The 13,196-nt window shown below is 45.3% G+C and overlaps 1 protein-coding gene across 1 annotated transcript; it reads right to left on the bottom strand.

The window, feature by feature from the left end:
* Nucleotides 1–1,800: 1,800 nt before the first annotated feature.
* tnfsf11 (TNF superfamily member 11) lies at nt 1,801–12,034 on the bottom strand. The gene is made up of 4 exons (XM_084452348.1): nt 11,835–12,034; nt 9,235–9,270; nt 4,133–4,265; nt 1,801–3,810 (listed from the first exon to the last, which is right to left on the bottom strand). Exons 1-4 carry the CDS (start codon nt 12,030–12,032, stop codon nt 3,380–3,382), a joined length of 798 nt encoding a protein of 265 aa, XP_084308474.1. The 5' UTR covers nt 12,033–12,034; the 3' UTR covers nt 1,801–3,379.
* Nucleotides 12,035–13,196: the final 1,162 nt, after the last annotated feature.

Below are 13,196 nucleotides of genomic sequence, written 5' to 3' on the forward strand. Positions count from 1 at the left end.
CCCATGTGCATCAAAATGAGTGCAGCAGGACTGAACAGTCCAGGACGCTGACAGCAGTGACCAACATGAATTTATGACGGATGATTCTTATAAAGGACGTGGATGGTAAGTATAGCCTAAGGGCTTTTTGTATGGAGGGAAGGAAAATATAATGGCAGAAATATGATTAGTCTGCTAGTGATGTTGGAACTACACAGCTGATCAGCTCCATATGGACCTCAACCCATGCATTCCTCTACAAGCCTGCCCCATAAGCAACCTCTTACCCTATGCGGCCGCCAACCTTCATCTCAACCCGGCTTCAGAAAGTAAAAACACTAACCATGCATTTGCTCTGACCATGCACTAAACCAGCTGACTTGATTAATTACTTCCCCTACCTGGCTGAAGAGTTAAGCTAATTAGAATCAGCTGGTTCAGTGCGTGGGCAGAGCAAATACATATGGTTTGTATTATTTACTTCCTGAAGTTGGGTTTTACGCCTCTGCATCCAACTGTCACAATCTCCATCCTTCAGCCTTCCCCATCTCTAAAAGTGAACCTTTGTCTCCAACCTTCAGCATCCAACCATCTCCATCTTCCAGCGGCCGAGCGTACAGCTACAGTGTGTTGAGCAACATGCAGTGAGAGCCATGTGAGGTCTTTCCAACTGGACATGTGAACACCAGCCTTTGTGAACTCAGACCATAGCATTGTGAACCAAGAAACACACAATAGGGGGATTGTCTGCCTTAGACGAGCTCGCCTCCTTCTAAATTACAACTCTAAATTGCATCTCTCTCTCTCTCTCTCTCTCTCTCTCTCTCTCTCTCTCTCTCTCCCCCTCCCTCTCTCCCTCCCTCCCTCTCTCTCTCTCCCAGATCCAAGGAACATCAGAGTGATGGTACGGAGCGGTTGGGTCCAGATATCTGCTCTGAGTTAGCAGCGCTGCTCGCTAGCGGGGCGGTTCCTCAGCGCGACCGTGGCTGTTACTGAGGGGGAGTAGGAGGGTTACTCTGCGTGACCACTTGTGACACGAAGAAGAGTGTTTCTGATCAACGTGGCCATGGGTGTGGATAATGAAGCACGACTCTAAACGCTAAAGACGCTAAATAAGCAAATCAATTATGTTTATGTACATGTCATGATTCGGGTACTGTGTATAATGAAATGAAGAGTTCATTTGCAAAAACAGATATGTGCATTTTGATAAATCATTTTTTCAATCAAATGTCAACATTAAATATCAATTAAATTACAGTTGGGTTGTTTTGATTAAATAAAGAAGACTCTTCTTTACGTAATCAAAACCATCAAACTGTTATTTAATTGATATTTCATGTTGACATTTGATTGAAAAAATGATTTATCAAAATGTATCAAAATGCACATATCTGTTTTTGCAAATGAACTATTCAAATGATTAGCTGCACCCAACATAGGGCTCAAATGTGTAAGCCTGTGCTTATGAGTCTCACGCTCTACTGATGGTGCTAGCTAGGCAGCTAGGAGGGATGCTGGTTACCCTGACTGACTGTGGATGGATCTCCATCTGTTTTCATTCTCCTTGATACCACTGGGTGCCTAAATGAAGAGTAGTTATAGGTACCCACACAGTGAAAAGATCAAGCAAACCTCTTTAGAAAAGTAATTGTTTTATTAGTTAAACTGACATAAATAAACATTGGATTTAAAAAAAGAATGTACTGTACAAAAGGAATATTTTTTTAACCTTTACAATTGCTACAATCTTATGAAAAAACATTATACTCTGCTTTGGCAAGGCAAGTGCACACAGAATTGTCAGAGAACGGAGATACATAAATATGGAATCTAACATCAAGCCCCTGTGTTTCAATGAAAAAGCGCGTCTACTAATAATCTAAGTGTTGCATATTGTAATACGTACATAAAATATACAAGATTTGCAGCAGACCGGTCATTGTAACAATGACCCATCTCTGTATCTTTATATCTAATAAATAAATACATTTAGTGCATATTCCCATTTACCTCAAGAGAGAGTCAAATGAAAAAAGAAAATTTTAAATTAAAAATGGCTCCAAAGTCAATTTGGCTCCACTAGTTTCATAAGATAAGTATCTCTCATCATGTTCCCTACATTTGATCAGACAGTCCAGCTATCTGAGTTCTTGCTAACTTGCTTGTGTAATTTGATGGTCACTAATCAGATAACTACCTTAGATGGGGAGGGGAAAAACTGTGCAAGAAGTATAAAAACATGTGAAGCCGTGAAACCTCAATCCCATCCTCACAATGTACCTTGTCAGACTCAACGTTACAGAACATCAGAACATGGGAACTGTTTCTGGAGAGAGCGGTTACCAGTGGAACTTGGACAAACCCATGTAATACATATATACTGTAATGAGCTACAAACACATGCAGGTATGGACTATATAAAACTCGCTTGTATTTTCTTGGAAAACAGAATTAACAGTGAAGTACTATATCGTGATACGGTGTGTGAGACAGAGCAATTGCATACCGTTCTATATCTTTGTTAAGAGGAATAATGTCCCTGTTCAGCTCACGCTCTGGCACCACTGCAGCCGGCAGCGTCGACCATCAGCCATCGGACGCTGAGGGAATGAATCCGTTGTAATTAACGACAGCGGCTCCACTGCCGTTGTAATTAACGACAGCGGCTTCACTGTAGCCGTGGCGCCACGTTCGATGCCAGCGTCTGAGTTAGAGAATCGCAGAGGTTCGTTTGTCGACCGTCGACGTTAGAACGTCGTCGACTGACGGCGGCAGTGGAGCCGCGCTGTAAGCAGAGCAATGGAAGCTGGGTAATCTCCACAGCCTCGCAGAGACCAGGGAGAAGAGTCTGCTCACCAGAGTTCACTGCTAAACACACTGCTCTGCCTGTGACTGTGATCCCACTAACCATTACATAACTAGTAGACTAGCAAGACGGATAACTTCCTGCTGTGTTATAAACTAAATATGAAGACCTTTGGGATCCTGCTCCGTATGTCTGGCATTCTCTGTCATTCTGACGCACCAATCATTCAAATGCATCCAGCTACAACATCCAGTGCAGTTTTTGGAGCGTGATAAACATGGCCAGGTCTTGCCAAATGATTGTGTGAACGTGAATGCTGTTTGTTTCATGAGGGCCTGCTGAACAGCTAGATGTTTCCACACCTCCCCTTAACACCGAACAGGCCCCTCCCCTTTCTACCAGCAGTGAACGAGGCCGGTGAAGAGCGACATAGACGAACGGTATCTCAAACACAAAACGCACCATCATCATTTCCTTAAGACAGCTCATATATAAAAATTCAGTACAACAAGTGCTCACTCAGTGGTAAAACGTACATAAAACGTTCAGTAGCAGGTCCTTCCCCTCCCGTCCGCAACGTGGTCAGATCTCTCAGTTGCCCAGCTTTATCGCCCCAAAGTACGTCCCCTCGGGCTCCGGGTCCAGCATCCAGGCGTTGGACACGTTGACGAACAGGCCGTCCCCTTCCTTCAACGCCACGCCGCGCCCCTGCTGGGCGCAGTACATGTTGTACTGCGTGTTGTTCCAGCGCATGGTGCTGCCCGTCTTCATGAGGGACACGGACTTGATGGGCAGAGACGTGTGCTTCTCGTGGGAGATATACTGGATGAGCTGGGCGTTGCTCACGTCCACGCCGCCGGACGCCGCCTCCTTCTGCAGGTCGTAGTAGCGGAAGCAGGTCTTGGCGTAGACGTAGTAGAAGCCCGCCTCGTCCACCAGGAGGCGCCCGTCGCGGTATCGCATCCTCCGCAGGTGCCCCTTGTCCTCGTCCCAGTGGATCATGGCGACGCGCTCCTCCCCCTCTGGAACCGTGGCAACAGCAGCAGGTCAGACACGCGCACACATGCATATTATATACATACACAGAAATAAATACATACATACGTACACACACACACACACACACACACACACACACAGTACATATTCTATACATAGAACCCTCAATAGGAGAGGAGTTATGGCTTGTCTGTTGCACAAGGGGGTCCATCTTGATTTAAGAACTCAAGCAATTCAATACAACTAAGTAAAGTATACTTTTGGGCTATTAGATGATTAACCCAGACGTGTGAAACAGACAGAGACACAATCAGAGGCTGTTTGATGTCCATCCTACGGACTTACTCTTGGCATAATCTATAGACGTTCTGATTGGTAGATGGGCGGCTGGAAGCCCCTCCCTTCCTTGGGTCTTGCATCGTCGGCCTTTCCTCGGATCTTTCAACGCATCAGCGATAATAGGCTCTGTCTGCACTTCCTGCGGACACAGGAAATGGCCATTAGTGAAGTGACGGAATCCTAGACCAAGGGTGCACATGTTAAACAGTGTGAACTCTTATTAGTGGTTCTCTGTCATAAGATGCTAAGTTATAACAAACCACAAACTCTGAAAATAGTTATACATTATAAGTCAGAGAGCGATTCCACTGCATATTATTGGTGAATTGTGTAAGCTAGTCCCTCTCACTGCACCAAACCACAAACAACCTATTGTTATTACGGAAATACTACTTCAGACACAATAGTTGGTTTTCACCAATCCTTCCTTCTCCTGTTTCTTAGTGCCACTTCTTGTTTGTGTTTGAGAGAGAAATAGATATATACGGTATAGAGAAATGGAGCGTGCATGTGGGAGAGACCAAGAGAGAGAGAGAATGAGAGATACATACAGTTTACAGTGTACAGTAAATGCATGTGAACACGTAAACACGCATAAACATACAGACTTTTGCCCACAGTCCCCACGGAGCCCCAAAAACCAGGCATCCTGGAGAGTGTCACCTTTCACATGTGGATTGGGGCGGTCCTCAAATTTGTCAAGGCCACAGCTCTGATCGAGAGCGATGGTTCTGTTTAAGAGCTGATGAAAAACATGTCCAGGGTGAGAGCTCTACGAAACGGAACAGTTCACTGAGCCTAACGCAGTCTGTCTCCAGGCAGACCGACACTCACGATGCCTCTCCAGAACTCTCCGGAAGGAATCCCTTCACATTTTATAGATAGAGTACTCATTCCAGAAGGCAGCTACATCCTGTAGCTGTTTGAACTTGTTTCATAGTGCCTGTTGCATCATATTGTTTGTTTGATCAACTGAGGTATGTCTGAAATGTCATCTCACCTCCTCCACCCCGAGCCAAGAAATAAAATAGCTTCACAAAATTAATGGGTTGACATTCAGGTTGGAATGGAAGATATTCTAAATTGCCTGGAAACCACACACAACGCCTCCAGGTTTTACAAAAATTTAAATATTTCAGTATAGTCATACAGTACTAAGAGAATGAGTATAGTTACAAGTTCATATTGGACCTTTGTTTCACCAATATTACTTATACTACTAATTATATTTATTCCCAAACAAGGCACAGACAACCTGGCACAGCTCCCAGGCTAAGATTAGTTGAGTCCGTCTTCCAAAAACAATATTTACAGAGAGATAGTGGGGAATTAAGAGGTAAACGAGGCCTGGTCAAGGCGATGGAGAAATCATGAACATGTCTGGCTGGACACTGTGTGATGCATCCTCTGATTTGTGGTCAGACACCGCACCACACATACTGTCCAACCTCTCTACCAGGAAGACAGGACACACTCAAGAGCACCACCTTAGCTAGTTTCTGTTCAACTGCATGCCTAACTACAGTACAACAATTTCCTCCCTGGGGATTAAGATAAAATAAGATAAGGTATACTTTAATAATCCCAGTGGGGGGAATTTGGGGTTTCAGCAGTGGAAAAGGTATAGTAGCCGTGGGAAAAGTACACTAGCAGTGGGAAAGGTACAGTGGAATAGATAGATACTGTAATGTACATGAAAGATCAAGTTAGATCAATTGATAACCTATCAGTCTGTCTGTCAATCTAACTAAGTAAACTACTTACCAGGCTTTGAAGAGTTAGACCAAACTGCAAAACAGTTAGATCCACTACCACATTGCAGATCTGTCTAGACCATTGTACTGATGTAGGAATGATGTAAAAGAACGGTATATTATTGAGCAAGGTCTTGTTGCATGTCCTTTCTCCCAGGTAGTTATTGATTGATAAATGTCATTGATTGGCCAAAGTCCACTCCACGGGAGACCTCTGGTCTCTGTCCAAGTAAACTGCTTTGTCAACCAGGACTGGCTTGCAGCTGTATACTGCCCTTAGAGGGCAACAGGGCCTGCAGGCTGCAATCCCAGCTCATCCCAGCTCAGCTCCCAGCTCATCACCAGTAATGTATACCTGAGGCATTACATGACTGACTATGGTCTCCAGCATGGCCCATGATTCCTTTGGTAGGTGTATAAGGGCACAGGCCTGCAGTAGACAGTCTCTCTGTGAGTTCTCAACTCTATCATCATCAAGCATTCTCTCACACAGTTCGACAAATCCCAGTACGAGAGGCTGCAGACTTCAGCAGGTAAAGACTGGGTCACTCGTTCCATTTTATTGGGTTTGATGTTTTCTGTGTTCCCTGAGCTGTTCTGTCACAAGAATGACCACAGGGCCGACCCAGGGCCCATTCCAGACCCCGGCCCAGTCCCAGGCTTGGATTAGCCTGAGAGCACAAGAGGGGAACCTGGACATTCTGGGCTTGGACATCCTGTCTGAGATCAAAGGGCTCTTAGCAAAGCCAAACAAGAGACTTGACAGTTCCCAAGTAATGCCTGCTCTTTACCAAATCCACTCGCTGGTCAGAGGGCTAGCAGCGGTCCCAGGGCAGACTCTATCACAACAGAACGCGAGCCAACAGAACCCGAACGGACCTGTCACCCTGACACCTCATAAACCTCTGAGCATGGACCACAGTGCACCCTGGGAAACATCTGGCAGCTGACGACAGAATGAGCTGCTCAGTCCAGGGCGGGCGGTGTGGGTGGTTTGTCTAAGTACTCCATTGGGGCAACCAGGGCAAATACAAATACATAATTTCAAAGGAAATTACAGAGTTATGGGAAATCAAACACAGTGAAGTGAAGCAAAGCAGTCCTCTCTTCTCTGTTGTTTTACTTCCTGGAAAGATTCTGCTTGTGCAGGGGGAAACTAAAGCCAAAAAAATGGGTGAGCGTTCCAAAAAGGAATTACTAAAAAACCCCTATCAAACCTCAACAATGGTGCATTCCGATGAGACCGCTCCGTTTATGCCACTTTTACAGATGAGCGAAGGTTACTAAGATTACTAAGGACATTAGGCAAACGGTGGTGTAGAAGAGTGAAGTCACTTAATGGAGTTGATTGATTGGTGTACCGCTTTGCAGTCTGTGCACTGCAGAGTACAGCTACCGTAATTCACAGTCTAACTATAATGCCACACGTCTCTGTATGTCTGTCTAGGGCACGATTATCTCGAGAGCCCGGCACTGTATGAAGTTGATATGCGGCAGGTGTATTGCTCAGGACCCAAGGAAGTGCAGTGGCCAGTGTGAAGTTGTTTGGATAAACGGTTCTTGAATTGAGGGCACTGTGCCGGTAAAACGTAGTTTCGCGTGGCAGGGTACACTCCACTACCTGCCGTTAGCATTCTAGCTTAATGTAGAACTAAAGAAAAGTCAAAATGGCTAACAAACAGAATATGTTTGATATACATTAGAACAGAATGTTGTAGTTATGTCTGTCCTTCCACTGTCCTCCCAACGAACAGGGTCTAGGTTTATAGGGAAGATGGAAGCTAGGCTAGCTAGCTAGCTAGCTACAGAGCTGGCTCCACTATTAGCAATACTACTGTGACAAAGTAGTATACGGCCATCATAGAACCGCTTGTAATGGCAGGGGGCTTGGCTTTCATAAATTTACCAAATTTGATTTAGGCTAAAATACCATGTGCCGCTAGCAATTAGAAGAGCTCATGTCAAAATGCATTTTCATGTACTCCATTACACTTGCATCTCAGTATTCTTTTTATACTTGCACCTCACCCCATTGCTGACGGTTCGTTTATTAGTGTAAGAAAACCTGTCTTCTGATATTAAATAATTGGAGATTATGCAGATGCTGATGATCCATATTCCTATATTGTCAATTGACACCTGACACCGCTGTCACTTTCTGCCAGGAAAAAAAACAAAACAAATACATCTTTACTTAGTTCATTTGTTCAAAAGAGTATTAAGGAAGGGGAGTTGTTTCAAGTAGCCTTTTGTATGAGTAACTAATTTTATTTAGTAAATGTAAATCATAGCAATAGCCTTTGTAAGGAATTTGTACAGGCACGGGCACTGCACTAGTAAAGTTGATTCTAGCAGCAGAGAGTTGTCTAACTAGCATTGATAGATTAGATTAGACAGACAGACAGACAGACAGACAGACAGACAGACAGACAGACAGACAGACAGACAGACAGACAGACAGACAGACAGACAGATAGATAGATAGATAGATAGATAGATAGATAGATAGATAGATAGATAGATAGATAGATAGATAGATAGATAGATAGATAGATAGATAGATAGATAGATAGATAGATAGAGGAAGTGCAATTCCCATGTAAAGCACCACTTCCTGATTGGTGCTCCATCAGCTATAATGAAAGGATCAACTGTATTTAGATTTGAGAGCCCACAGACACTCCAGTGGTGGTTGGAGTCGCCCCCTGGCTGAGTCATGTGATCTGACCTCTTTAAAGCTCCCATGAGAACCCAGGGTTACGAGAGCAAGCTTTAGAGATACAGCAGCATGCACCAGGCCTCCCTCTCTCTCTCTCTCTCTCTCTCTCTCTCTCCCGTCTCTCTCTGAAAACCATGGGAACAACATGACTATGATTTAAGTTTTACACACAACCTCTCTCAAGCCAACACTCATGGTTCCAGTCTGCCTGTGAATACTTCAACACATTCTTAACGGGCCAATACGCTGCCAAGGTATGATGCAACAGTAGGTTCCTGTTTGAAGACCATTCCTGAACAGACAAGGTGGTTTCCCACACGCGTTCCCATGCTACATGTTACACATCCTGAATTTCACAGGAGAAAAACCTTTTGACATCACTGAATTAATGTCCAATGGGAAAATAGAGAAATATATGATAGATTCATCCACAGACAATACTGTCTGTTATAATCGTACCGTATGGTCAACAGCAGTGACAATACTGTCAATTATAATCCTACCATATGGTCAACAGCAGTGACAAACCGCATAATCACAAGAAGAATACCATGTTGTACAGGTCCCTTTTAAATGGATAGTAGTGAGAGTATACTCCAATTGTGTTGCCAGGGGTCACGCAGGGTTTAACTCACCTCCATTGGCCGCTGCGGAGCTGAGGAGAGGTCTACCTGGGGGGGGGGGAGAAAACATGTGTCAGAGTCACAGAAACGCCCACTCGATTTCTCCCCTGGGGAGAACGAAAGTCATAGCTCTCAGAAACATAGTTCTTTGACAGGTCTGGAAAGTTGCATCACCGAACAGCACTAAGACGACACACTGCAGTATGCTGGGCAGATTCTTGACTGCGTTCCACTCCTGTCTTTCCTCACAAGCCGACACAGACCTACACTACTGTACTGCACTGTACTTCACATTATTAGTGAAGTACAGACTGATCACACAAGAGCAAGGGGGGACGACTCCATGATGCTGTCACTGATGCTTGTATCAGAGAATACAGTGCTTTTCTTGACAGTCATTGCTGACCGTTGTGCCCTTGAGCAAGGCACTTCACACCAACACTAGCTCGAGACATTGTACATGGTGCTTTGGATAAAAGTGTCTGCCAAACGAGCAATAAAATCTACTACCAACCCAAAATCTTACCTATCACCACCGCCTTAATGCAAACCATTATCCTAAATCAAGATTGAATACTGGCCTGACCATCACTGTACATCATCATCATCATCATCATCTTATTCACATCCATCCCAAGCCCATGTCCTTGGACCAGATGTTCAGACTGCACTCTTATGGAAAAAAGGGGGTTGTAGCTGAAACCTCTGTGTGATGAAACACAGTTCAGAGAGTTGTTAAGAAACAGCTAACAGCAGCATATCCCGGCAGCGGCGAGGCGCCATGTGGCGCTGCCCTGCTCCCGTAACGAACCGCCTCGTAACTCCTACAGGTAGGTGTGTGTGTGTGTGTGGGGGGGGGGGGGGGGGGGGGCAGAGGCTGGGCCAGCGCCAGCACTCGGTCTGGACCCTTCTGAAAGCATGACTCACTCCAAACCAGGACCATATGGAGCTGTCATCAGGCCTGGAGAGCGTTTATTGAGCGTACGGCTCCGAGTGCCTGTTCCTTTCCACCGAGGGAGACGCTGATTCGGCCCAATCAAGCAGAGGCTCAGGGCTCAGGTCCTGCGCTGCATGTATAGTACTAGAGCCTATAGTAGGAATGTATGGACAGAGTGTGTGTTCATTTGAGATCTGATCTCTGCTCGAATTCTTGAGCTGCACTGGTTCCCCAACACAATCAGAGCTGTCCTCGTTGCCAGATGCTACTTTGAGATTCATCATTCTCTTCACTCTCCATCCATCCTCTTTGTGTCCATCTCTCTTTACTTTTCTGTATGTCTCTCTCTCTCTTTCTCTGTCTCTCTCTCTCGTTTCCTATTGAGGCACAAGTCCAGCACATAGCAAGCTCCCGGCACACACCACTCTGTTTATGCCAAAACAAGCCAAACACATTGTAATTACTCAGTCCGCACTCTCTCTCTCTCACACTCTCTTTCAGTCTCTCTCTTTCTGTCTCTCTCTCTCTCGCTAATAAAATATCTTAACAACAGGCCTATTGAGATGTCTCCTTGTACAGCCTTGTCCAAACATTACTATCGTTGAACTTTAAAACCACCATACAACAGCCATGGCAGTATAGAGTGGTCTGTTACACAGTTTTGCAGCTTACAACATAATAAGACTAAAGATGAAAAGATACAACCTGCTGAGCAATATAAACATTATAAATATCAGTGACATGTTATTCTCTCTCTCTCTGCCCAGGGACATGGGGTATATCTAAACTAAAGAGGAGAGGATGCGTGCACGATCTGGGGGAGCAAAATTAACAACCTTGGAGAGATTCTTGGAGGGAGCCCCTGTCTGAATTCTCTTGTCTCAAGTCCCTGCTCTGCTTTGGACCATAAACTGGAGAAGACCGATCTATGTTTATTTTCCAGTGTTCCCAATGATAGATTTAGCAAGAACACGGCGAATAACCCAAAGTAAACATGAACAAAACTACATCAGTATGCCTAAGTACAAACATCTGTATTTTACAAACAAGATGCCTTACATGACAGTATTTACAGTAGACCTCTCGTGTGTCTCACTATGCAATTACCAAGATTTATTGCTGCGAAAATGGAATGATGCTACAGATAAGCTGGGGACTGGAAAATATCGTCTTGCTGAAATAACTGTTAAAGCGCAAAGCCCCAATCTCGGTGGAAAATCTCTAAAGGCAATGCAACGCAAGATGCTATCTGTTTAGTTTAGAGAAACAAACACGGTGAAGTTGACAGCTCGTTTTTACTGTCGGGGGAAATTCTCAGCGCTGTCACTTCCACAGGAGCAGCGCGTCTTCAAAGAGAGAGTGATGGCGCTCACCTCAGCACTAGTAGAAGAGTAGGCTATACATGCGCACCAATACTGGATCCGCAAAACCTGCGAACTTCAAAACACGCGTCTATCCAAAGCTTCGAGCGCCTCTTAAGGTGTCATTATTCCAGGAAATTGTGCAACAAGTTGCGGCTGTCTTATCTTCATATTGAAAATACAAATGTACAAGCAACCTGAATGCAGATAAATGATCAAACGGTGTGTCGCTCGATCAGCTCCCCTAAAAGTGCAGTTTTAAAATGAAAGCGCGCTATCCCGGGGACATAATACGTTCCTATTGCCAATCTTACCTCTTGGAGATAACCTGTCAAGTGTAACAATATTGCCACACTTGATGCCACCTGTAGCAATCCCATAACAGCCAGAGTTCCGAACAGGAGCGGTCTGTAAGTCGGTTCCGAGCTCTGCGTAGGGTGGAAGCGGGGCTGACCGCCCTCCATGTCGGCGGTGCTCCGCAGGTAGCTCCGGTAATCGTTATTAGCTGCCATGGTGAGCCCTCTCTCGGTTTAGATCCTGTCCTCAGTGCAAGCAAGGAAGTCGAGAAAAAGTCATTTAACAGTGGGTGGGCTGAGCGAGGTCGGCTCCTTTGTAGACAGACAGCCAATCAGACGAAAGTGATCTCTTGTGGGCTTTCTCTCATACAGCGGGATTCACAATGACAGACAGTGGCGGTGCGAGGGGAGTGCGGAGGGGGGCGACAGCGATGTTGAAGTTTGAAATCACCTATAAACAGTTAAAAATAGATTGAAAATAAATAAAGTAGGCTATATGTCAAATAAAAGCACGATAAAACTACAGGCAATATGCATTCAAAACCGAGCACACGCCCATCGGCAGAATAAATTAAACCAACAACTTAAATCACAGCAAAACTGTCGATGAAGATTGTGGCCACAACAGAGTAAATAATGCATCTAAGATTGAAATATGTGACTTAAAGCACAACTAAATGTAAGAACTTTGCTAGCCAGCACTTCCTAGTTCCATCCTCCCCCTAGTTCCATCCTCCATTGTGGAGGTGGAGGTCTTGTGCAGGTGTAGGTCTTGTGCAGGTGTAGGTCTTGTGGAGCTGTAGGTTTTGTGGAGGTGGAGTTCTTGTGGAGGTATAGATCTTGTGGAGGTGTAGGTTTTGTGGAGGTGGAGTTCTTGTGGAGGTGTAGGTCTTGTGGAGGTGGAGGTTTTGTGGAGGTGGAGGTCTTGTGGAGGTGGAGGTTTTGTGGAGGTGTAGGTTTTGTGGAGGTGGAGTTCTTGTGGAGGTATAGATCTTGTGGAGGTGTAGGTTTTGTGGAGGTGGAGTTCTTGTGGAGGTGTAGGTCTTGTGGAGGTGGAGGTTTTGTGGAGGTGGAGGTCTTGTGGAGGTGGAGGTCTTGTGGAGGTATAGGTCTTGTGGAGGTGGAGGTCTTGTGGAGGTGTAGGTCTTGTGGAGGTGTAGGTCTTGTGGAGGTGGAGGTCTTGTGGAGGTGGAGGTCTTGTGGAGGTGGAGGTCTTGTGGAGGTGGAGGTCTTGTGGAGGTGTAGGTTTTGTGGAGGTATAGGTCTTGTGGAGGTGTAGGTCTTGTGGAGGTGTAGGTCTTGTGGAGGGGTAGGTTTTGTGGAGGTGGAGGTCTTGTGGAGGTGGAGGTCTTGTGGAGGTGGAGGTCTTGTGGAGGTGGA

Source organism: Borostomias antarcticus, assembly GCF_949987555.1.
Source record: "Borostomias antarcticus genome assembly, chromosome: 17".
Taxonomy (NCBI): domain Eukaryota; kingdom Metazoa; phylum Chordata; class Actinopteri; order Stomiiformes; family Stomiidae; genus Borostomias; species Borostomias antarcticus.